This window comes from Pipistrellus hanaki (genome assembly GCF_964339955.1).
Source record: "Pipistrellus hanaki genome assembly, chromosome: 5".
Taxonomy (NCBI): Eukaryota; Metazoa; Chordata; class Mammalia; order Chiroptera; family Vespertilionidae; genus Pipistrellus; species Pipistrellus hanaki.
This window is the reverse complement of record NC_140507.1, coordinates 16,859,215-16,882,856: the sequence shown is the minus strand read 5'-3', so window position 1 is coordinate 16,882,856 and position 23,642 is coordinate 16,859,215. Positions and strand designations below refer to the sequence as shown.

The following is a 23,642-nucleotide window of genomic DNA, read 5'->3' as shown; positions in this document are numbered from 1 at the left end:
ATCTACCTTCTAGCTCAATCATTTGCCTATTCTGAACATTTCATGTAAATGGAATCACACAATACATGGTCTTTTGTGACTGGCTTCTGTCATTTAGCATAGTGTTTTCAAGGTTCATCCATATCTTAGCATGTACCCCTTTATTCCTTTTATTGCCAAATAATATTCCATTATATGGATATATGTACCACATTTTGTCTATTCATTGGTTGATGGACATTAGAGTTGTTTCACTTTTTTACTATTAGAAATAATGCAGCTATAAATAGTTGTGTACAAATTTTTCTTTTGAATATATATCAAGGCATGGAACTGCTGGATTATAATATGGTAACTATATTTACGATTTTGAGGAACTCAAAATTGTTTTCCAACGTGGTTGCATCTCCAATCAAATCAATAACAAATTTTATACTGATTAAAATATTTTAATTAATAACAAATTGTTCCCTGTAACAACTTGAACAATTGTCAGTTTTCCATATTGGTAGCTTTTTCTACAAAACTTTGCTTCTTATTCTGGCTTGTCTTTGCAATTTTCTGTATTTCCATTAAGATGTGATTTTTAGCTTTTAATCTATAATAATTCTAGCACATTCAGTTTTAGCCATGTTATTTTGTGTTGGTTATTTCTATGAGTAACTTTAATATTTATGGAGCAAAATCATTGATACTTTCTACTTGTTTTGAGTGCTTTTTTAATCTTTATTGTTGAACTCTACTTATTTTTTGAATAGAAGTCATTAGTAGAAAAAAAGCATACTATCTGGGTGTAAATAGTATGTTAAGGTCAAAATGCAGGAGCTAAAAATGAGATCAAAACATCTTGCCTAAAAGTTGTCATTCTTTCTGGCCTGTTCTCCATTTTTATATCCCTGGCTAACCCTTCTTTCCCCTATGATTGATCCTTGCCTTGGTTGTCCCAATATTTCAGGCTCAGGACTGGAAATCAGAAGGGCCCATTGAAATATATTAATTTAGAGTCCCAAGGGTGTGGAGCATCTGGCCCGTGGGCCATATAAGGCATAGGAAATAATTTGGTCTGGCCCTGCGAAGGTATTAGGGGTGAATTAATTAAATGTTAACTAAATATAACAGACTAATTTTTAATCCGATGATTTTGTATGGCCAGTGAATAAAGATATAAGTACCCAAATGGCCCTTGGTAAAAAAAAAAAAAAAAAAAAAAGGTTCCCCACCCCTGAATTTTTTACCCTGCTGTTAATGGCTAAATATGTTAGTTTTCTCAGGAATGTTTGTATTTTAAATGGAAAGCAGATGTCCAGAGACTTTTAGGGAGCCAAGAGTCCAACCATTAAAAAATAATAATAATAAATAAATAAATAAACAAATAAATAAATAAATACATAAAATAAAAAATTTGCAAGGATAAATTTTTGACTTTGTAATAAAGAAAACCCTTGACGTCCCTCAAATCCAAGATTCTTAGGTCTAGAAAGGACTTTGAAAGTCAATTCCACTTAAGTTTCATTTGCTTGTAGGAAAACAGAATCAGCAAGGTGGTGTGTCTTGGCCAAGGTCACACAGCAAGTGAGTGATAGAGCTAGGCCTAGCATCACAGTGAGCAAGCAACACCAAGTGCCTTTCCCACTGCTCCAGGGCACCTCTCAGTCCAAACCCTGTGGGCACCCTGCTGCTTGAGAATACAAAGAACAAGGGTGGGGGCATACATAATCACCTCTCCAGGGTAAGACAGAAGTTACACATCTTTCAGAACCACTGAAAGACTCCAGGTAATTACATTGCCAGCCTCCACCTGTTGCCAAGTGACCCCCTGGTCACAACATCACCAAGTCAGTGCCTTGGTTTTCTGTGTTCTTCTGATCTGCATTCTTCTCTTCTGACCTAATGAGCTCTCAAATTCTTACAACTGCTAGCTAATAGGATGCAAATTGCATATACCATCCAAATACAAGAGACTAGCATGTTCCAATAGATTAGTTGATAATTAGGCTTCAAATTACTAATTAATTCAGTTTGAAACATAGTCAACTATGTGGTGTATGCTTTTCTTCCCCCTTCAGAGGAATAACGAAATTCGTCAGATGATAATTTTTAGAAATTCAGCCACATCATTAGCCTGAGGCTGCAGGGAACTGACCCCCCTCCTTGAGAGTGTTTCTGATTAGGGTGTAATTATAGAGTAAGAAACCAGGGAAGCTTTGGAAAGGTTGAACAAAAGGAAGGAGCTTCACTTTTTATTTTGCAGTTTTTTCTGAACCTATCTAAATGCACTGGCTTTAAGAGAGCCAGCAGCCTTCTTCTAACAGATCACTTTGAAGCGACCCAAATAAACAGCTCTGGAGGGGCTGCTGGAAGACAGGCTGGAGGGAGGCTAAAGGTCTGAGAGGAGATATCCAGGCACAGGGAGTCAAAAACAGGAAGCCAAAACGCTGCTTGTTGTTCCAACACCACCCTTAGCTGCCTCTGTGATCTTGGGCATTTCTCCAGCCCTCCTTTTCCTCATCTGTCAATTGGGAATTACAGCTCCTGCTCTAAGTGCTCCTCGTCATTGGGAGACCAAATATGTTGCTAAATGCACCATGCTTTGAAAAGTTGAAAGTGTTCTGCATAGGTGGGAAATACTTGCTTCGTATACTAAATGTATACGAAGTTATAGACGAAGTTACATCACATAGTGTGTTTGTATTTATATGATTACTAGAAGCCCCTTGCAAAAAGATTCATACAAAATAGGCCTTCCTTCCCCTGGCTGCCAGCACCAGTTTTCCTCCAGCACCCAGGACCCAGACCTTCACTCTGGCCACTGCCTTGGCTCCGGCAGACTCTGGCTGAAGCCTTCAGTGTTTGCTCTGGCAGGAGCACCATTCCTGTAGCTCTCTCCGCCCCTCGCCCTCCACCTCATAGCAGGTGTCTTCTTGCCCTGCTCGGCTTGTCCATGCCTGCATATGCCAATTAACCCACCATCTTTGTTGGGTAAATTTGCATACTCACTCCTGATTGGCTGGTGGGCATCACATAGGTATGGCCAATTTGCATATTTCTCTTTTATTAGTGTAGATACGTGTATTCAGATTTTTATATAATAGAATAGACCTATATTTATATTTCCATAGCATGGGTATGTCCCTAAAGTGAACTTAAACCATGCAAAACTTGACAAGCTAGGCCATTATTTCTTAAAGAAGCCTCTGGACCCTGGAGCCCACTAGAGGGCCAAGTTCTCCAGGCTGGCTCTCAGTCCTCCTCCAAACCTCAGGACAGACTCTGTGTTCACTCCCTGCTATGAGATTGTGGTCAAAACAGACATTTGCCAGATGGAGACTTCCCAAGTTATAGCATTTACTACCGTGATGCATCAGCATCAAATCTTAGACTAAACTAGGATATCTCAAAACAGAGGACCTGTAGGGCCCAACAATGCACCTGCAGAGCCAGTATGAAAAACAGTGAGCTAACAGTTAAATGCATTGATGTCACCAGGACTGCAAACATGAGTACTCAAATCATCAGAGAAATGACCAGAGTATTAATACAAAGTTTTTAAAGTGACAGAGCTGGGCTTCTCCCCTTGGTCTATCAAACTCCACAGTCCAAGTGTTTGCCACTGTGCCATGTGATTTCTGAGCATGGGGAATAGGGAGCAGGAACGGGGGTGGTGGCCTAAGTTTAAATCTTGCCTATGGTTGCAGCAATTGACCTGGAACTCCTGTTGGATATCTGTTCTATCATACATGGATGACATTTTATTATAATTATAGTGTGTAAGATAGCTGAAGGAGACATGGTGAGGTTAGGCCATCCTGGTCTTACTGGGATATTTAGGGAGCAGGGCCGTCAACCATTTCCATCATGTGGTTGCAGATGAACTTCTGTGAAATGTCTGAGTTGGCGGCTTTGCTCTATGTGGCAGTTCATCCAAGCCCCCAGCTCCATGCTGGTGCCCTTCCGCTGCATCAGTCCTAAGAGAAACTGTTGTTTAGTCTCCTTGCTCCCTTATGGTGAGAAGTCTGCCTATGCCTTCTGTAAGGCTGAGCATGCCCACTTTCTTCTGAGCCTCTCTTCCCACCATCTCAGTCCACGCAGTCACGTTTAGTTTCTGCAGCCTCTGGTTAAGTGGTACAAAGTTGGGAAAGGTGGCTCTAGGGTGAAACAGACCTGTATTTAAATTCTGGCTTTATACTTATTGCTGTGTGACATTAGTCAAGGTACCTACCCTCTCTATTTTATCCTACATCTCTGGACTGAGAGAAATTGGTTTGTGAGTCCTGAGTGGCTTTTGCAATGTTTGTCAACAGTGGACACCTGTGTGTGAAAGAGGGAATGTCTGTATGTTTGTAGATACCCACATGTATAGGTACCTACTTCCCTGGTTTCAAATGTACTTGGATAAGTTAACACTCATGTTTTTTTTCTAAGACAGATGGTGCTTTAGCTGTTGTAAGTACAGCTACATGTCTTATTGACTAGATAGAAACCAGATCATCCTGTGTGTTACCAGGGATTATAGATGGGAAGGACACATTAAAGGTTCAGTTGATTAAAGTGAATAAAATAGGAAATGTGAGGACCGTGATGCAGAGAAATGGTTATTTGAGAACACAACTAAGTCTTCAGCCCAGGAATATTCCATGAATTCACATGTAGCCATATTCATATGCACATACCTGTGTGACCACAGAATTGTATTATAGATCAAAGCTGGTAGAGCCCTTGAGAGAGAAATGAATTGGCTCAGAAGTTTCCAGAATTTTTAGTTTAAAGCTCCAATTTCAAATAGAATCTTGGGAGATCCCCAGTATGTGAAACAGATAAAAAGCAGAGTTGCTTTGGTAGAAGATGGAGGATGGGGATCTGGTTACCAACGTGGTAACCTCTACAATGCCTGCAACCAGAATAATTGGAAAGATCACTGATCCAGCCTAGGTCCTTATTTTGCAGATCAATACACTAGGGCCTGGAGAGGATGAGACCATTGCCTAAGGGTGAATAGTTCATGTGGTTCAAAGACGGGACTGAATTTAGGTAGTTGCCCTAACAACTGTTTTCCTAACACCTCTTATTTATTACCTATTTCAGAATATACTACACTCACACACACAAAGTCAATCAAAGACCTCTTTTCATCCTAGCCAGTTTGGCTCGGTGGATAGAGTGGCAGCCTGTAGACTGAAGGGTACCAGGTATGATTCTGGTCAAGAGCACATGCCCAGGTTGCGGGCTGAATCCCCAGTGTGGAGCATGCAGGAGGCAGCCAATTAATGATTCTCTCTCATCATTGATGTTTCTATCTATCTCTCTCCCCCTCTTCCTTCCTCTCTGAAATCAATAAAAAAAATATATATATATAAAGACTTCTTTTGTCCACAAGACAAAAACTGAGAGACTGAGAATTGACAGGATGGAAGGTTAAAAGAAAATCATGAAAAGGGCAAGAAAAGACATATGTTACCTATTCCTTCATTCTTCAGCCTGAAGTTAGCAATTGACCTGCTCCAGGCACCGTGTTGTGGACACCCTGGGGACCAAGGACCCCTGCCCTCTCAAAGCTCACAGTCTCCCTGGGTAGATGAGAGGGACTAGTGCAGTCTCAGAGAGATAGATGGAAAGGCCTCTGAGTGATGGAGGTAAAGAGCATACATTAAAGAAGCTGGGGACAAACGTTCTGGTCTCCCAGAAACCTGCTAATTCCTTCTTAATCTAAACCTGAAGGGCATTCCAAGTGCTTCACTGCAGAACAGAGGCTAAACGAATAGGATTTATTGGACTAGTGGTCAGGAAGCAGAATGTACAGTGGTTGGAAAACCAGTAGTCTTGTCACTGGTTCTGACTATATAATTTCTGCCCTCCTCTAGCTGTGTTATGTTGGGCAGACGTTTCTCCATTCACTTAAGCCTCAGATTTCTACTTTGAAAAATGGGAATAATGATAGTATCCACTTCACAAAATTGTTATGGGAACTAAATAAAATCATACAAATAAAGTACTTAGCATAGTGCCTACTACATGGTAAAGACTTGATACATCTTAAGCACTGTGGTGGTTGTTTTTATTATTATTTTAGCCAAAATCTGCCTCCCATGACCTCTGCCCCCTAATTGGTCCAATCTGCCTTCCAGAGCCTCAGAGAAAAAAATCTTCTATCTCTTCTCCATGACAGCCCTCTGGGATTCACATACATCCTTCACTCAGCCTCTTAGTCTTCCATTATTTCTTAGGTTGACCATTCCTGTGTGTGTGTGTGTGTGTGTGTGTTTTCAAGCATTTCTAATATAATACCACTTTTCAAACTCCACTTTTCTACAACTGTTCTTTCAATGAAGCTGTCATCTGAGAATCGATCTGACAATTTGGGGAAACGTGTCATGTTCAGCTGGTACCATTCAGGGTACAAAGAGCAAGTTCTTTGCTTCGTTCAATCTTACCTCTTTTGGATCTCAATGGGATGAAATGGAGGAGTGTCTCAGGGATTGCTTAATAAACTTCTCCTTGGCTTGTTTTCCTTAACAATTCTGGATACTCCTTCTTCTTTCTGACATGTGTAGTGTCTGAACTGGCAGAATGATGAGAGCTGAACAGCTTGGACGTGACCCCTTGAAAGAATTGCAGAGAAAAAGGAAAAAACTGTTTTGACCCAATGTCAATGATGATCGTGAATACGATGATGATGATTGTTAATATTCATGAAGGACTTACTATATGCCAGACACAGTGCTTAAATGTATTCTTTTAAATCTTTCACCAATTCAATGTTATAGGTGTTACTCTGCAGAGAACTGAGCCTCAGAGAGGTTAAATAACCAGTAAGCACACCTAATCATGTTTTCTATTTCCAGGTGCACATAATAATTAATAGTTATAAGATAGCCCAGAGCCTGGTCATGATCCTTAAAACATTTCCCAGATCTCTACAGCAAGATGAAAGTGTGTCTAATGTAGTTGTAGCATTAAATATCTTTTTAGAATATCATAATTATTTGAATTGGCCTTTTTATTTTAATCCTTTGAAATTATAATTGACAAATGATAGAAAAAAATGACTACATTAAATAATTTACTTAATTGAACATTTTTACTCCCATTTTATTCAAATAGCTGGTCAGCATTGAATTGCTTCCTACCCACAATGAGTATATGGGGGAGACAAGTTCCAATCCCAGCTAATCTTCTAAACCATAATACAATCATAGGCCACAAGTCTCTTCTCTGGCCCTCAGTTTTCCCTATCTGTACAATGAGGGGATTGGTCTGATCTCTGACATCTTTCCTTCAGATATCAGTATACTATGGCCCCTGCGCCAAAGTCAACAGCCACTGATTTTGTTTGGCGAATGAGTTAAGAATAGTTTTTACATGTTTAAATGATTTTTAAAAAGTGAAAAGAATAATGATATTTCATGACATGTGAAAACTATATGAAAAGTATGTGACATTTATTGGGACACAGCCTTGCTCGTTCATTTATTATACTATTGGTGATGGCTGCTTTCATTCTACAATGGAAGTATTAAATAGTTATAACGAAATCATATGGTCCACCAACCTTAAAACATTCACAATCTAGTCCTTTGCAGAACAATTTGCCAACCCTTGGTATAGATGTCGAGTAAGTGGACACTAATAGGCTTCAGATCCATCAGAGGCATGGGAAATGTCTAACCAACCTTATGATATTGGCTTTAAGAAGAGAAATCTAGTGTGCTCTCCCACAAATGTTCCTTTAAGACAAAAAGCTATACTAGAAGGCCCCTTTTTGGCAGGATAAGACATTTATTTTGGGCTATTAACTGCATCGGCCACACTGCTTGATGTTCTTTGTCTGGGGCAATCTGGAAACACCATCCTAAAGCTAAGCTCATATGTTCCTTCACTGGCAAGACAATGTAACACACTGGTGAAGACAGATATTATGGTTAAATCACTACTTTAATCCTTGCCTGCTGTATGATCTCAGGAGGACTTTCTAAAGGTCTCTGAACCACAGCTTCTCAACCTAAAATTGGGATGAATACCCATTCATTTATGCCTATTGTGCAAGTTCCAGTGCCTCCTGTGCATGTTCACCTCTCAGGGTTGTGTGGAAATTAAAAAGAATTGTGCATATAAAGCATTCAATAGAATGCTCATCCAATAGGGAGCTTGAGAAATGTTTGCTAGTAAAATAAATCTAGAGATGACTATCAACTGATTATTTCATTTTTCATTTTTAAATGAAAGGAACTTCATAATTCTCAAAAGATTGTTTAGATGAAGTTATAGAAAGTATATTAAGAGGCATTTTGCCATTATTGTTGCTTGTGTTATTTTTCTGAACAATGTTTCTGTAGCTGTGTTTAAGTATAACATCTAACATCACCAATGTTAATTCCAGGCCAACAGATGATAATTTAAAAAGGGCCCCCTTAACAGATAATAACAAATTTCAACAAATGCAAGACTTCGCTTCCCTTTTCTGCTACTACTATTCCCTCCCACTTTCCAGGGACTAACAGATAATCTCTACCCAGCAAAGTACTTCAAAATTATCTAGGGATCTATTTTTATTTTTAAACAGTACAAAAAAGAAAATATATTCACTTAGTACATGTATAACAGAAGGGTATAAAATAAAAAGCAAATGTTTGCTTTCTCCAATCTTACTTCTCAGAAATAACTATTTTAAACCTTCTCTGTGTTTAGTGATTATGGCTATTTCCTCCACATGTCTACATTATACATCTATGCCTGTTTTTCTTGCTTTATCAAATTTAATCACATCAATAACTCCCCATTAGAAAGATAATGAATCATTTCATACTACTCCCCGCATCTTGTCCTCATTGTTTGCTATTACTTGAAATTCTTCTAATGACTGTCTTTATAATTTTAATATATTGAACCTTGTTTTTTTTGATTCACTAGCATTAGAACTCTGGAAAATACAGATATACAGTCTCTAGGCTGCTGAATGATAATCCTTAGGGGCAGCTATTTTGCAAAAGCTCCCTAATATATTCTGATGTCTCTCTCAGGTTAAGGATCTTTATCCCGAGAGCCTGCAGTACACCAGACAGTTTATTTTGCATTTCAATGAAAATGATAGACAGAGCATTCTTCTCATGTCACCCATTCATCAGTCACTCATGGGACTGTGTGAAATGCTACAAAGATGCTGAAAAAGCAGACAGGAGCATAGTAGGTCATCACAAAACCCCATTTTTTATAAGAGACAAAGTCACTTTGTGAATGGAAGCATCTGGTGCAGCACTAGAGGGACAGTGAAAGGAGTCCAGGTTTAGGAGACCTGAGTTCTCATACTGAATCATTTGAAAAGGAGCATCTAGTAGATGAATTTTATTTTTTATTCAGTAGTCATAGTGTACAAAGAAAAGCACTCAGTATTTGGGGGAAGGTTATAAAATGGGCAATATGACTCAAAGAGAGTAGTGAGGATCAAACTTCATGGTTTGAATCTTTAATAGAATGTAATTAGCAATGCTTCATCTTTATACAATATTATATAATAGCACAGATGAAGCAAATAAAAAAGTACTAATTACCAAATATTATCTCCAAAGGTTTTTTTTTTTTTAATAAAAATGGCCCAAAAATTTAGAAAATGATGTAATTAAACCTTGTTTAATGAGCATGCTCAGGGGAATAAAGTGAGTTGAATTTTCCAGTTAACAGGAGGACAAATAGTTAACACCTTTATTTCCCCTGCATAGTCAAGAACACATTTCTGAATTGGAAGAGTATTCTTTTGCATTACAAAGAAATCAAGTTTTTAGCAATAATAAAGAGACTCATTTCCCTGATTTTGTCTCTTTTACCTAATATCACAGATGAGGGCTTGTCTTATCAATCTTTGCCCACTCTTTCTCAGGGGAGTAGAGGAATTCAGTTAGGGGATCCCATCAGTTTAATTAGATGTATCTGAGATTTGGCTCCAGTAACCTTGTAATCAGACATTCTGATGATGGAGTCAAGTGGCATTCATCCTATATAATAAAAGCCTAATATGCAAATCGACCGAATGGTGGAACAACTGGTTGCTATGATGTGCTCTGACCACCAGGGGGCTTATGCTAACACAGGAGCTGCCCCAGCCTGCAGGCCCCAGGCTGGACAAGGCAGGTGCCAGTCTCCCCTACTTACCCCCCCCCCGCCCCCCACCTGATCGCTCCACTGGTCGCCCCATAGATCATCCCTGATTGCCGATCTGGCCTAGGGACCCTACACATGCACGAATTTCATGCACCAGGCCTCTAGTGTTTGAATAAACTCTGCCATTTCCCTCAGCCTCCATTATGTTCAAGATGGGGCAGTCAGTAACAACTGCCCTGGAGCTTGTTATGGATTTTCAAATGACAGAATTTGACTGCAGGAGATCATTTCAATTTCATTCTCTCAATAGTTATTTTATGAACAAAATGCTCTTTTTAAAGTCTCTAAAAATTATGGGCAATCTCTCGACTATGAATTAGCTTTTAACCAGTGGTGGGATAGCTGTACTCTTAGGTAGTATAATGTCTTCAAATGCATATTAGGTATAAGAACCTAATTCTGATTTCATCTGTGGTAACAGCTTGCTAAAACCATGTGCAAATCAGTAGACCTCTGTGAAAGTCTGGAAACTGTGGCTATGGACAAAATTAATCTCAAAAGATGTTTCCAACTTGAGCTTCTCTTTCCAACCAATGAAAATTATACACTGGCATTTGCTGCCTACTGATCATATTTCCCCTGGCTAATCAGCATTCTTGCTTGAGGAAAGTATCTGGCTTTTATTAATTCACTCAACAAGTATATATTAAGCATCTACACTGTGCCAGGCACTGTTCCAGGTGCTAGGTTATGGGAAGCATTAGTGAACAAAACAAAAAAGGTCCCTACCCTCATGGAATTGACATCCCAATGGGAGGAGAGAAGACAAGGGAACAAATAGTGAAGGATATAACTTCAAATGGTGTAAATACTCAGCAGGAACTCTAACAGGAAAAAACTGCACAGACTGAGTGTTGGTTGTAGCTTAATCAAGTTCTCTCAAAAGTGAGTCTTAAGACAAAGATTTAAGTGCAAGTACTTTTGTGGGTGCCAATGCTATAAACAAAAGCAGGGAATTAGGGAAGTGAAATAGGGAAGAGATGATCATTAAAAGCTCATAATCAAGGCACTTACTCCTGCGGGATATAGGAACTCAATTCATTCGGGGATCTGCAGGCATGGTGTAGAGCACACTGCAGTGTTATTCCACCCCAGGGAAAGAGGATTCTGGAGTACTGATCTGCTAACTCTCCATCTATCATCAGTTGAGAGCTTTTTTGGGCATAATAACTCCCTAACACATCTGGCTTATTTTACACATAGGTGAAGTAACAGGTATTTGAGTTAGTCTAAAAAGTAGAATGTCAGTGTGTGAAGGGTGGTGGAAATGAGTAGGACATCAATAGCATTGGCCACAGGATGAAAATTGGATCTTAGCATGTAAGAAGAGGAAAGACCTCTCTGAAGAGATGGCATTTTGGCTGACATACAAAAGATGGAAAGGAAACATCCAAGGAAGACACACTTCCAGAATAACTAGGACAAGGGCTCTGAGTAGGACTGAGCTTGGTTTGTTTATAAAATACAAATAATAAAGAATCAGATAGCCCTAACTGGCTTGGCTCAGTGGATAGAGCATCTGAAAGGTCCCAGATTTGATTCTGGTCAAGGGCATGTACCCTGGTTGTAGGCACATCCCCAATAGGAGGTGTGCATGAGGCAGCTGATGGATGTTTCTCTCCCATCAATGTTTCTCTCTATTCCTCTCTGTAAAAAATCAATAAAATATATTTAAAATAAAAAAAAATCAGGTAACTTTAGAGGTAGAGGGTCTAGGGAGTATCTTTGAGTCATGAAGTTGTTCATGGCTAAATCTTTTAAATAAAGAAACTAGATCAGCCCAGCCAGTGTTGCTCAGTGGTTGAGCATTGACCCATGAACCAGGCAGTCACAGTTGGATTCCTGATTTGGGCACATGCTTAGGTTGTGGGCCCAATCCCCAGTAGGGAGCTTGTAGGAGGCAGCTAATCAATGATTCTCTCTCATCATTGACACTTCTAACCCTCTATCCCTTTCCCTTCCTTTCTCTGAAATCAAGAAAAACATATATAGGGAGAAAAATGAAAATAGATTAAATCAGGAAGAAATCAAGTGACTTGGACAGGCAGAACTGGGACCAGCACTCAGGGCTCCTGGCTGCCAGTCCAGGACTCCGCCCATCCTCAATCCATCAACTGCTTCCCCTGCTCATTTTCTAGTATCACCCATTAGGATTTGACGGTTTTCCCAAGCTTTGGAGCCCACGGAGCACTGACCTTATTATCCTAGCTTAAATCCCTGTAGGGGGCCACCAACAATACCTAAAAAGAAACCCAAATCCCAAAGCTGCATGTGAGCAGCTTTGGACTGCCACTCTGATTGCATTTCTAGCCCTCTCTTCCGCTCACTCACGACGCACAGCCATACCAACCTCCTCAGTTTCTGGAATATGCCAAGCATCCTCCCGCCTCTGAGCCTTTGCTCAGAATGTCCTTCCCCAGGTGTCCCCATAGCTCACTACAAGGTTTCTCTTCACTCATGTCCCTGTGCCATCACCACCTCTTCAGGGAGGCTCATCCTGATCTTACCTGCCAAACCATGGCATCACCCTCCTCTCCTCATCCTCTTGTCCAACTTTACCTTTTGCCATAATACTCGGTGTTACTGCCTAGTATAGTATCCTAGATGATACTATTAATGTTATGCCACATAACTTGTTTATTATCTCTCTTGTTCATTAGAATGTAAACTTCATAAGAGAAGGAACTTGTTTTATTCACTATTAGAATAGTGCTTCATGGGTTCTCAAAAATGTTTGTTGCATGAGGAGTGAGTGAGCAAACAGCTAATTCAGTGAATTGCCTTTGTGCAGGTCGATTCTCCAACTGCATCTCAGTTTCTATATTTGGCAAATAGACATTAATGTCCACTTTATAAAACTCATAAAGGGAAATGAGGCTGTAGATATGAAAGTACTATACATTATAGATTATACAAATACAAGATTTCCTGTTTAAGTTGAAGGCTTCCTGAGTTAAAATGAACTTCACCAAATCGGGAGGAAAGTTTCATTCTGACTAAAGAATCCTTCGTAGATGTTACAGTTGTGCAGGCCTCATGGAGTAAAGATCTAGTCTGTGGTACAGGAAAGAGCACAGGGAAAGGGATGATCAAAATCCAGCCTCTTCCACAGACTTGTGTGACTTGGGGTGTCCACAGGAGCTTGAATTTCAGATTCCCCTTCTCTCAAAGGGATGGAGGATGGAGGGGGAGATGAGACAACCTCCTATGTTTCAATTCTCTTCTGTATCTATGGTATCATAATAATCCAAGCCACCATTTATTGATCACTCCATCTGCACTATGCACTTGGCATGCATCATTACATTGCTTTTTCTCCCCAATTACCTACCCTCCATTACTGAGACAAGAAACCACCAGGTAACTTAGTACAATGTAGCATCACTAATAACTATGAGTAGCAGAGCCATTACTTCAACCAAGTACCGCTGGCTCCTGAGCAAGCACTCTTAACCACTGTGACAACTTTGTGCACAAACTAAGGAATAACCAAGTTCAGAAGGAATGGAGGCACAACTGCCTCTCTTTTAAGTTGGTTCCACCTTCTGGAACAGTTTGGTAAATCCTGTGATTCTGTAACATGGTTAAATGGATTTATCCAGGCAACATGTTCTGACTTCTTCCTCTTCCTCCCTGCACAGGGTTTCATGGACATTGACTTAAACAAATTCAAGGAGAGTGGAGCAAATGTAACAGGTTTCCAGTTGGTGAACTACACAGACACCATCCCAGCCAAGATCATGCAGCAGTGGAAGAATAGCGACTCTCGAGACCATACCCGGGTGGACTGGAAGAGACCTAAGGTGAGGAGATGGGCAGCAGAGAGTAAAGGACCAAACTGGCCCCATGGGGCCTCTGATTTCTGTACAATGTTAGCCATTCAAGAAGGACAGGCTTTCTAAGAGGAACAAACTAAGGAAAAGATATCCATAATAACTGAGGATCCAAAGATCAGACAACCCAGAATAACAATGATTTTAACAAAAGACGCATTTTGTTTTTCTCCCATATAAACAAAATTCAGAGTCAGCAATCCAGAGTCAGCAACAGATCTAAATCATCAAACACTCAGGCATCTTCTGTTTTCTTATTCTGCTGTCCTCAGCTTTTAGAGCCACCTTATAGCCCAAAATGGCTGCTGAAGCTCTAACCATTACCACAGTAGTCTACCCAGCAGGAAAGAGAACAGGAAAATAAAAAGAACAACTGTTTCCTTTAAGAGCCCTCTTCAGAAGTTACACATAGATCTTCCACCCACATGCTACTGGCTATGTCTTAGAAACCTAGCCCCAGCTAGCTACAGTGAAGGCTGAAAAAAGGGGGCACCATTTTGCACAGCACTAGAGGTATGCTGTTCACATTTTTTGTTTGTTGATTGAGCTTCCCTGATTTGTGCAGTGAGCCGATCCTTATTCTGGTCAGCTAAAAATCAGGGAAATCTAAATAAGTAATATCAAGCACTTGATTGCCTCAGAGAGACAACCCCCAATTACCATGCAGACTGTCTGCTGCCCATTTCCCAGCAATGCAGCTCTAAATCCTGCAGCCCAAATCTATTTTGTTTGCTATTTGATAATGGCTTAGAATACGGGCAGAAGAATTTTTCTTTCCCATGTCGTGGCAGTGACTCTGTGGAACACTGCATTGAGCAGGATCCTGAGACAGATTTGTTTATCTGGGCAAATCAGGGAATCCTCTGTGACTTTGTGTTGTCACTAGGTCAATATCTTTTTGTGAATGGCAGGACATTTAACTGGGTCTCCTCCCACTTTTACTCAAACCCACTTAGCAATTCAAATTGAAGATGCATTTCAATATGAACCTAAGCAAACAAAATCACAGATGTGCTTTAAAGCAATGAGCAAACCACATAGCAGTTAATAAATTAATATGTAAATGCCCGTTTTGAAAAAAGTAGAGCAGACTATAAAAATAGCAACATGTAATATGTACATATTATATCAAATATGAGAGAATCAAAAAATTAAAAACTAGAAAAAAATACTTATATATTCATCCTACCCTCGATTGTGAACTTTGAATGTGCCAGAGAACATGCTAGGCATTGGGGACTAATTAACAAAGATGACAAACGTTGAGTCCCAGAGCCAGGAAATATTATCCTGGACCGATATCCTGGTTCTGTTTCATCAACATCTTATCCTCCTTTAGGCAAGAGGAGGGTGGTTGTGGGGGGCAGGGTGGAATGAGTTATCATGAATAAGCACAAGGGGCAAGTTTGTTAACCTGCCCCTGGGGTGAGTCACATGTAAAAATAGCTAAGTGCTTACCCTTCCTGGATTTGTTGTTTTGTTTTACTGTCACAAGGGATGGTGGAATAAACAGCTCCTCTGAGTTCCCAGTCTGTGACTCTAACATGGAGAAAAGCAACAGTATTTTCATGGACTCTATCAGATGATGCAGATGTGTTGAATTTAATCTATGCATTCTTTTTTTCCTCCAACGAGCTAACATTATTCAAGACTGCACATGAAAATCTAGAATCCCAGCTTTTCTTCCAAAGTCACAGCCAGCAAGACATAGTTTAGGAGGGCAATATTGGCTAGCAATTCACAGAAGCCCCCACATAAGGGGCAGGCATCTCCTGGTTCACCACTGCCTCCCTCCCATTCCCTGTATCTGGCCCACTCCAAGCATTCTGGTCACCAGGAAGCATCTACCCAGATACAGCTCCCCCCTGCCTCCCTATCAGTGCTCTCTGTCACCTAACCATCTCCATTTCTCCCACCAGTACACCTCTGCGCTCACCTACGATGGGGTGAAGGTGATGGCTGAGGCTTTCCAGAGCTTGAGGAGGCAAAGAATCGATATATCCCGCCGGGGAAATGCTGGAGACTGCCTGGCTAACCCAGCTGTGCCCTGGGGCCAGGGGATCGACATCCAGAGAGCCCTTCAGCAGGTGAGACTGGCAGTGGCTGTCCATCTTCTGCGAGCCTCATAGGGCACTTCAGCATGTCTCAGCTGGAATGTTGCTATTTAAAAGAAAAGGTGGAGCGTGCCTATTTGGAACATCAATGCACTGTGTGTGTGGCTCTTGGCATTACATGAAATCTCATGAAGAAATTAAAATCAATAGTATGGAATAGTCATTCATGGTAGTGTAAAAATTATATTTTCTGCTTAGGGAATATGCCAGCTATTCCGTATTTGGAAAGGGGACTTGAAATACACAGGGATGAAACTGAACCACTTCAGTGGTCTCCCGGAGACTCTCCCATCTTGCCCTGGCTTTCGAGATTTCTTCATGACCTTTGCTCTCTGTGCACATATCATGAAGGAGTCCTGACAGTGTTTCTCAGTACTTAAGATTCAATTTCCTTGCTTCTCAGCATTGCAGTCATTAATTTTGTTTGCACTTAAGAACAGTTAAAGAGCAAGGATAGAAAATGGTCATGCCCACTCCAATCAATATGCAAAGGATTTTGAGGCTGAATCTAGATTCAATAGGGAAGAGAATAAATCTCCAATTAGTAATATGTCTTTTGTAGAAGTAAGATGAAACAATTATACACATAAGCTCTATATTTAACATTCCTGACTTAGAAGATCCTCAGAACTTGCCCTCATCTGCACAACCCTTTTAACTGCCTTGCCTCTCTCATCTTAATGACATCCCTGGAAGGATATTCTGACACCACCATGACAGTGATGCAGCCTAGAAAGCAACCTGGGTGTCAGGAAGGACTCTGAACTAGGAAGCAGGAGAGTTGTGTTCCAAGTTCACTGGGTCCCTGGCTCTCTGAGTAACCTTGATATATTCTCTGTGTGGCCTTGAGATCATTCAGATCCCCTACAGACTTCCCTTTATTTAGCCATGGCAATGAGGAGGTGGGAGAGAGAAGGTTCCTGTGTCACAACTGCTTCTAAGAATTCCAAGTATCTAATTAATTTTACTGTGGCTAACCCACAACTTTCTGGTTGTATACTCATTCTTCTGCTTCTGCCTTCACTAGGATTTTTGAAGAAACAGTTACCTTAGTCAAAAAACTGATTGCTTTTGTCTTGGAGTCAAAACAGATGCCTGCCTCTCCAGCAGCCAATCACTGCTCCCTGACAGCATGCCCATGCCTGTGCCATGCACTGGGGATGATAACAGAAGGCAAGACCTGCCTGCAAGAAATTCCCTTCTGTCTCTCCTGGGGGTGGGGAGGATCTAGTCACAAAAACAAAAATGAAAATAAAACCCTAAGATCAAATGTTCAAATTGAGTCCTTTTCAAAATCCTGGTTAAGTACCCACAATCACTAGAATATATTGCTGAAAGAGGTCTTAGAGAGTAATGATGTAATGATGCCCATTTTCCCTCTTTGTAGCCGAGGCAGCCAGTCCAGAGTGGGCAGTGACTCAGAGTCACACAGCAGCTTAGCAAAGGTTGGACCAGACCTCATCCAGGGCTCCTCTCCCCAATCCAGGCCTGTCTTGTGGCCAAAGGGGCCTTTTCTTGTACACACTGACCTCTACAACCTTCCCACTTACAGACATGGCCACAGTCTCTTCACTTTGCTTTCCAGACCCATATTTTGAAGTAGTCACACCACTAGGGAACAACTGTTTGCCAAGAATGGGCTTGGTAAGTCCCAGTGACATTCAGTCCTTAGCACCAGGGTTAGGGGCTCGGGTCATTGCCCTGACCACTGGCCTTTGAGTCACACATTAGGCAGGAACCTGTGGTTCCAGTTCTGTTAGAGCTGGAATGTCTGTGAGTTAGGCCTGGAGGCCCAGCACCAGCTACCTGGAGGGCTAGAATACTAAGGAGTGAGGTTCTAAAAATAATGGTAATATCAGCTATGATGTGTTAAAGGCTTATTAGGTACAAGACTCTGAACATATTTTACATGTTTGATCTCATTGAATCCTAAATATATTACTCTGAAGTAGCTACTCTTATTAATTGTGCTTTAAAAATGGAGAAGCTGAGCTTCAGAAATGCTAAGAAAGTCTTCCAAAAATTATACAGCTAGTTAATGGCAACACTGGACTTGCTACCTCGCTCTGCACACATACTGCTCTGCCCTGAAGCCCAGGGGAGACGCAAGAGCTGTGGCCCAGCCAGCAACAAAGAGCACATGGTCTTGGGCAATATCCGTGCATCCCTATCCTTCATCCTGCTATAATTTCTTCATCAGCCGCCTGTCTGCCCCCTGCCTGACATCCAGGGAGCCATTCTGAATATTAATGAGCTCATATCCTGGAAGCCCTCAGTGCTCCAGGAAGGAGGAGGCATTACAGTGAGCATATGTAAGCTCTGGCTGGCAGAGAAGACCCAGCTCCCCAAATCAGGCTTAGCATCTGGGGCCATAGATAGGAGGAGGAGGAGGAGGAAGAGGAGGGGAGAAGGATAAGGAGGAGGATGAGGATGAGGAAGAGGAGGAGGAGGAGGAGGAGGAGGAGGAGGAGGAGGAGGAGGAAGAGGAGGAGGAGGAGGAGGAGGAGGAGGAGGAGGAGGAGGAAGAGGAGGAAGAGGAGGAGATTTGGACTTTTTTTCCCAGAAAAAAATGCACACATGTATACGCATATATATTTGTATGACCAGAAGGTGGGGGAGAGGGCATAGTCACTCCTAGAAGCCCATCCCAGGACCTTAACTGAAGAATACCTGTTCTTTCTCTCACTCTTTGTGTTCACAATCTATTGGTCAATGGTCAAGAATATCAACATGAAGGTATGCCAAGCATTTTATTAGATGAGATCTGGGATGAAGTGGGGAATAGGAGTTTAAGACAGTCCCTGACTTTTGAACTTAAGACCTAATTTCAAAGAGAAGGCAAACTCCTGAGAAAGAATACCTATAAATGTGTGGATGATGAGCTAAATAACAGCTGGGCTCTTGGAGCTATGGATGGTCAGATCAGACCAAGGATTGATCATAAAATCTCATTTAATGCTTAAAATACACTGAACTCTAATTGATCCCATTAAACAAATGGGGAAACAGTCATAGAGATATCATACAATCTGCCACTGATAATTGGTATGAGACTTGAGACTGGGCCAAAAAGTAGGTGCCCATTTGTATCATTAATGACACTGCTCTCTGTTGGAGAAAAACAGTCTACAATCCAGTCATTAGCACATCTATCCCCATCTGTTTTGTTTTTTTCAAATGAGTCACTTAAGCTGGTACTTGGTTACCCTTGAACCTAAACGAATGGGAAAGCTTAAAATGGGCAGGAGATGGCCAATGTGAGAAGGCAAAGTTGCTGAGAGATTGTTTCCTTTTTCTTATTCTTTGTAGCAGGTCTGTGCTTTGTTTTCTCTCTGAAAAGCAAAGCCAAAATAGACTTTCCAGAGTGAAATTTCTCCAGATTTCACCTGAGTGTGAAGAGCTTGCTGTGTAATTTGGTCAGCACTGGGAACCTGTCATAGCCTCCCCACTGTGAATTCACACAAGGTGATGAGAGGGTCAGCCTCAGCTTCAGAGCAGATGCACACATTCATTCTCTCTCTCTCTCTCTCTCTCTCTCTCTCTCTCACACACACACACACACACACACGCACGCACGCACACACACACACACAAACAGATACACCAACTATTATACCTTCTGATGCCAGAGGAGTTGGTCACTGTCAGAAAAAGATAAGAACTGAAAGACTTCCTTTTTAGCTCTTTGAAGAAGGGGCAAATAAACAAATAGTGTTGGGGTACAGGGCCAAGTTCGTATTGGTAACTGCTAGAGACTCACCTCTCTGGCCTTAGGTCAGCCTGATCTGAGGACACACAGCTGGTCACCATTAGAGAATGTAGTTTCTGGTACCTGAGCCAATGATATGCAGTTAGACTCATCCTCAGTCTGAGGGTGGACTTGGGTGAGATTTATGGGTTACCTCCAGAACAGTAGGCTTGGCCCAAAATGCCTTTGGATGGTCCTATTGACCACTGGACCTTCAATATGACCTTGAAGAGGCCATGAACATTTAATCTGACTCCTTTGTGGAGAAGAAATCCCATGCAGCATTCTTTGGGGTTCCAATACAAATTTTGTTTTAACTAACTGAGACCTGCTAAAAGCTTTGTTTGCTCTCTTCTTAACATAAAGAGTTTTCTCAGGTGCTTTTAACTTTTCATAACACTTTCACTTGCTGTGTCATTTAAGGTACATGGGGGCAGGAATTTTAGAAACTGGAGGCTTAGAGTGGTGAATTGCCCAAGGTCACTCAGCTGTTCAGAGGAAAGCTGGGGGAAACTTCAGGTCTCCCAATTCCAGGTCTTTAGAGTCCAAGTATTTTATTCCCTGGACTCACAAAGAATTCAGAAACTATATCCAAGCATAGCCCAAGGCACCATAAGGTTGACTTCTAGTCTAAGTCTTCTCCTGACTTCCAGGGATAGCATATCACCCACTTTTCTTAGCTGGCCTCCTTCAGGTTCTTCATCTGAAGGGTGTGTGTCTGAGGAAGGGTGGTGCTCTTGGTGGGGGTGTTTGATTGGAGATGGTTCAGAGATTACTAGTGTTAGCCTAAAGCAATAGAAAATAAAAATGTCTTCAGAATGAATCTCAGTTTAGTAGGAAAGAGAATTGTGCTCTAGTAGTGATGCCTGCTATGGGCAAGGGTGTAGAGTGTTGCCATTAACTAGATGTATTGATGCTACTCCAGGATCTTATCCTGTGTAACATTCTGGGGTTCTGAATTTTAACTTCAGCAGGAAAAGCCAACAGAGATGAAGTACACCTTGTGAGTTCACTGGTTGCCATTTGACTTTGTTTTCCAGGTGCGGTTTGAAGGCCTGACAGGAAACGTGCAGTTTAATGAGAAAGGACGCCGGACCAACTATACTCTCCATGTGATTGAAATGAAGCATGATGGCATCCGTAAGGTAAAAATCCCTTTGCCTCAGAGGCTCGGGCAAGAGTTGAGGGCTTAGTGAGCCCACCTTTTGGAGAGACAAAGGAAATGAGAATTCTAGACTCAGTTATGCCACTGGGACTCTGGTCAGGTCAGTTCCTCTTTCAGATAATAGATTCTCTCATCTGCAAAATGGAGATTCAAATCTAGGCTTTGTCTCTGGGTTCTGGTGAAGATCCAAGAGATCGTCAAGTACCTTGAAAATATTATTTATTTTATATAGATAGATAGATAGATAGATAGATAGATAGATAGATAGATAGCTTCTTCTTTCTACTTGTCATTCTGATCAACTTTCACTTCCTTGAATACATCATGTTCTTTCCCACTTTCATACATGCCCCTGTGCACAGGCCAGGATTTAAATCTCTGCTTTATTCTTTAACAGCCATGTGACCTTAAACAAGTTATTTAGCCTCCCTGAACCTCAGTGATATCATCTCCAAAGGGGAGATGATACCTCTTCCCTCACAGAGTTACTCTTAGTTTAAATGAAACAATGCCTGCTATCTCTAGTGTCTGTGGTGAGGGATTCTTAAAAGTAGCACCTGAAGTGTAATGGACATTCAGCCCATGTTGTTTGTTTGCTTGTTTGTTTGTCTGTCTGTTTTCAACTCCATTCTTTAAGCCACAAAGATTTTTTTTTTCAGTCTTGAATTTGCATGAGTCAAGCTTGTAAGCTCATAAAATGGATAAATCAGCAAACAGAAAAAAAAAAAAAACAGTGTAACTTAAATTCCACAAGCAAATGGTTGTGTTTTATTTTTCTGACCCTGAGCCTGTTTTTCAACTTACTTTCCAATGATTAAATCCTTCCTTAGAATGTGAGCTTAAGCATCCTTTGTTTACAGGAGATCTGAATTTCAGAAAATCAATTTTTCCACATCTGTGGCTTTAGGCCTTTTCCTCAATCAGCCTCCTAGCAAAGTAATTTCTCAGATTCAAGGGTGACCTAGTTGTGCTGGCTTCGGTGAACATGACACGGCCATAGCTGATGGAGGTAATAAAGAGGAGCTGCTGTTTGATTCAGGGCCATGGGAACACTCCTGATATTCAGGTGTATCCTGCCCACTGACGTGCCAATATACCTTCTAGGTTCTGGGTCCAATTTGACATCCCACTGACATCTGTGTGCTCTAAGCTCCATCCATCAGAAGCTTAGAAGCTTTAAATGCTAGATATGGCACTGGCTCTACACGAGCTAACCCTCAGGAAATCCCATTCAGAGATTCAATTTCACTGTGGGATACTAATGTATAGGGATCTCTATCCAAACAAAATACCTTGTAAATCCAGGTAAGATGACAGATTCTAATAAATGACTGCTGAGGAAGAAGTATAGAGAAAATGCTCCAAGGCCTTTCATCAAGGGTCAGCATTGTTGATTTCACTGTCCTTGCCCATCACCCATAGTCCTGGAGCTCTTTTTAGACCTGATCACAGGCACCTACTTCTCATTTCAACTTGATTTGAGTACTTCTGCCCTGCCCCAAGTTTATTATTCCTAGTTCTGATCCTGTGTATAAATGGGAATGAAAGAAGGCTAAAGTGACATGAAGCCCTACTGATGTAAAGAGTAAGTTAATGTTCCAAAGAATTCCCAACCCTCTATTCCATATATCCTCTGGACGTTTTGCTTTAAGCCTCACTACCCAACATTAGAAATACCACATCCTGTTATCACTCTAAGACAGAGCTTCAATCCCATTACTTTTCTCCATTACCACTGCTGACCCCAGAGCCTACACCACTTCCACACCTGCCTGAACCTATTCAGAGTCTCCTTCCCAGCCACCAGTCATGCTGTCTACTAGTATGTTCCTCCCCCTCTATAAGAGAATCTAATTTTTTTTCCACCATAAGAGCTGGAATAATTTTCAAGTATATATCAGGTTATATTGTTCCCCTGCTTCTAACTTTTCAGTAGCTTCCTATTACAGGTAAAATATAACACCTTACCATGGCCTTCAGAACCCTAGACGCTTCTTCCCTATAAAAATCAGTTCTTGACCCTTTTTCTCTAGCTCAGTGCTCCACAACTATCCTGGCATCTTTCTGTTTCTGTACCTGGCATTCCTAATCACTGCATTTCCATGTGCTGTGTCTCTCCTGGTTCTTTAGATCTTGGCTCAAGTGAAGTCACATTGCAGAGCCCATCCCTGACCGAGCTATCTAAAGAAGCCCCCACCCACCCAGTAATTATTCCATTTTATTTTTTCAGAGTACTTATTTCTTCTGATGTATTCTTGTTGGTTCATTGATCTAGATCTGGGTTGGCAAACTTCAGCCTGTAGGCAAAATCCAGCCTACTGCCTGTTTTTGTACAGTCCGTGAGCTAATGCTCTTACATTTTTAAATGGTTGAACTAAATCAAAAGAACATTACTTCATGACATGAAAATTATATAAAATTAAAATATTAATGTCCATAAATAAAGTATTTTTGTATCACAGTCACACTTGTTTGTTTATATTTTGTCTCTGGCTGCTTCTGTATCACACCAGCAGAGATGAGGAGGTGCAGCAGAGATGGGATGACCCATCAAGCCTACAGTATTTACTGACTGGATCTTTACAGATGTGCAGACCCCTGATCTAGATATATATTCTCTTTCCTCCCCACTTTCCCACCTCCTCAATACTAAA

General features: G+C 41.1%; 1 protein-coding gene across 7 annotated transcripts in view; it reads left to right on the top strand.

The window, feature by feature from the left end:
- Positions 1 to 23,642, top strand: part of GRIA1 (glutamate ionotropic receptor AMPA type subunit 1) — a 264,606-nt gene that overhangs the window by 149,448 nt on the left and 91,516 nt on the right. For all 7 annotated transcript variants that reach the window (XR_014795150.1, XR_014795151.1, XR_014795152.1 and 4 more), the window contains exons 6-8: positions 13,770 to 13,931; positions 15,881 to 16,048; positions 20,864 to 20,968. Coding sequence is in view for 4 of the 7 variants with exons in the window: in XM_084885451.1 (XP_084741577.1) it covers positions 13,770 to 13,931; positions 15,881 to 16,048; positions 20,864 to 20,968 (435 nt within the window). In the remaining 3 variants the exon portion in view is untranslated. The remainder of the gene's footprint in view (positions 1 to 13,769; positions 13,932 to 15,880; positions 16,049 to 20,863; positions 20,969 to 23,642) is intronic.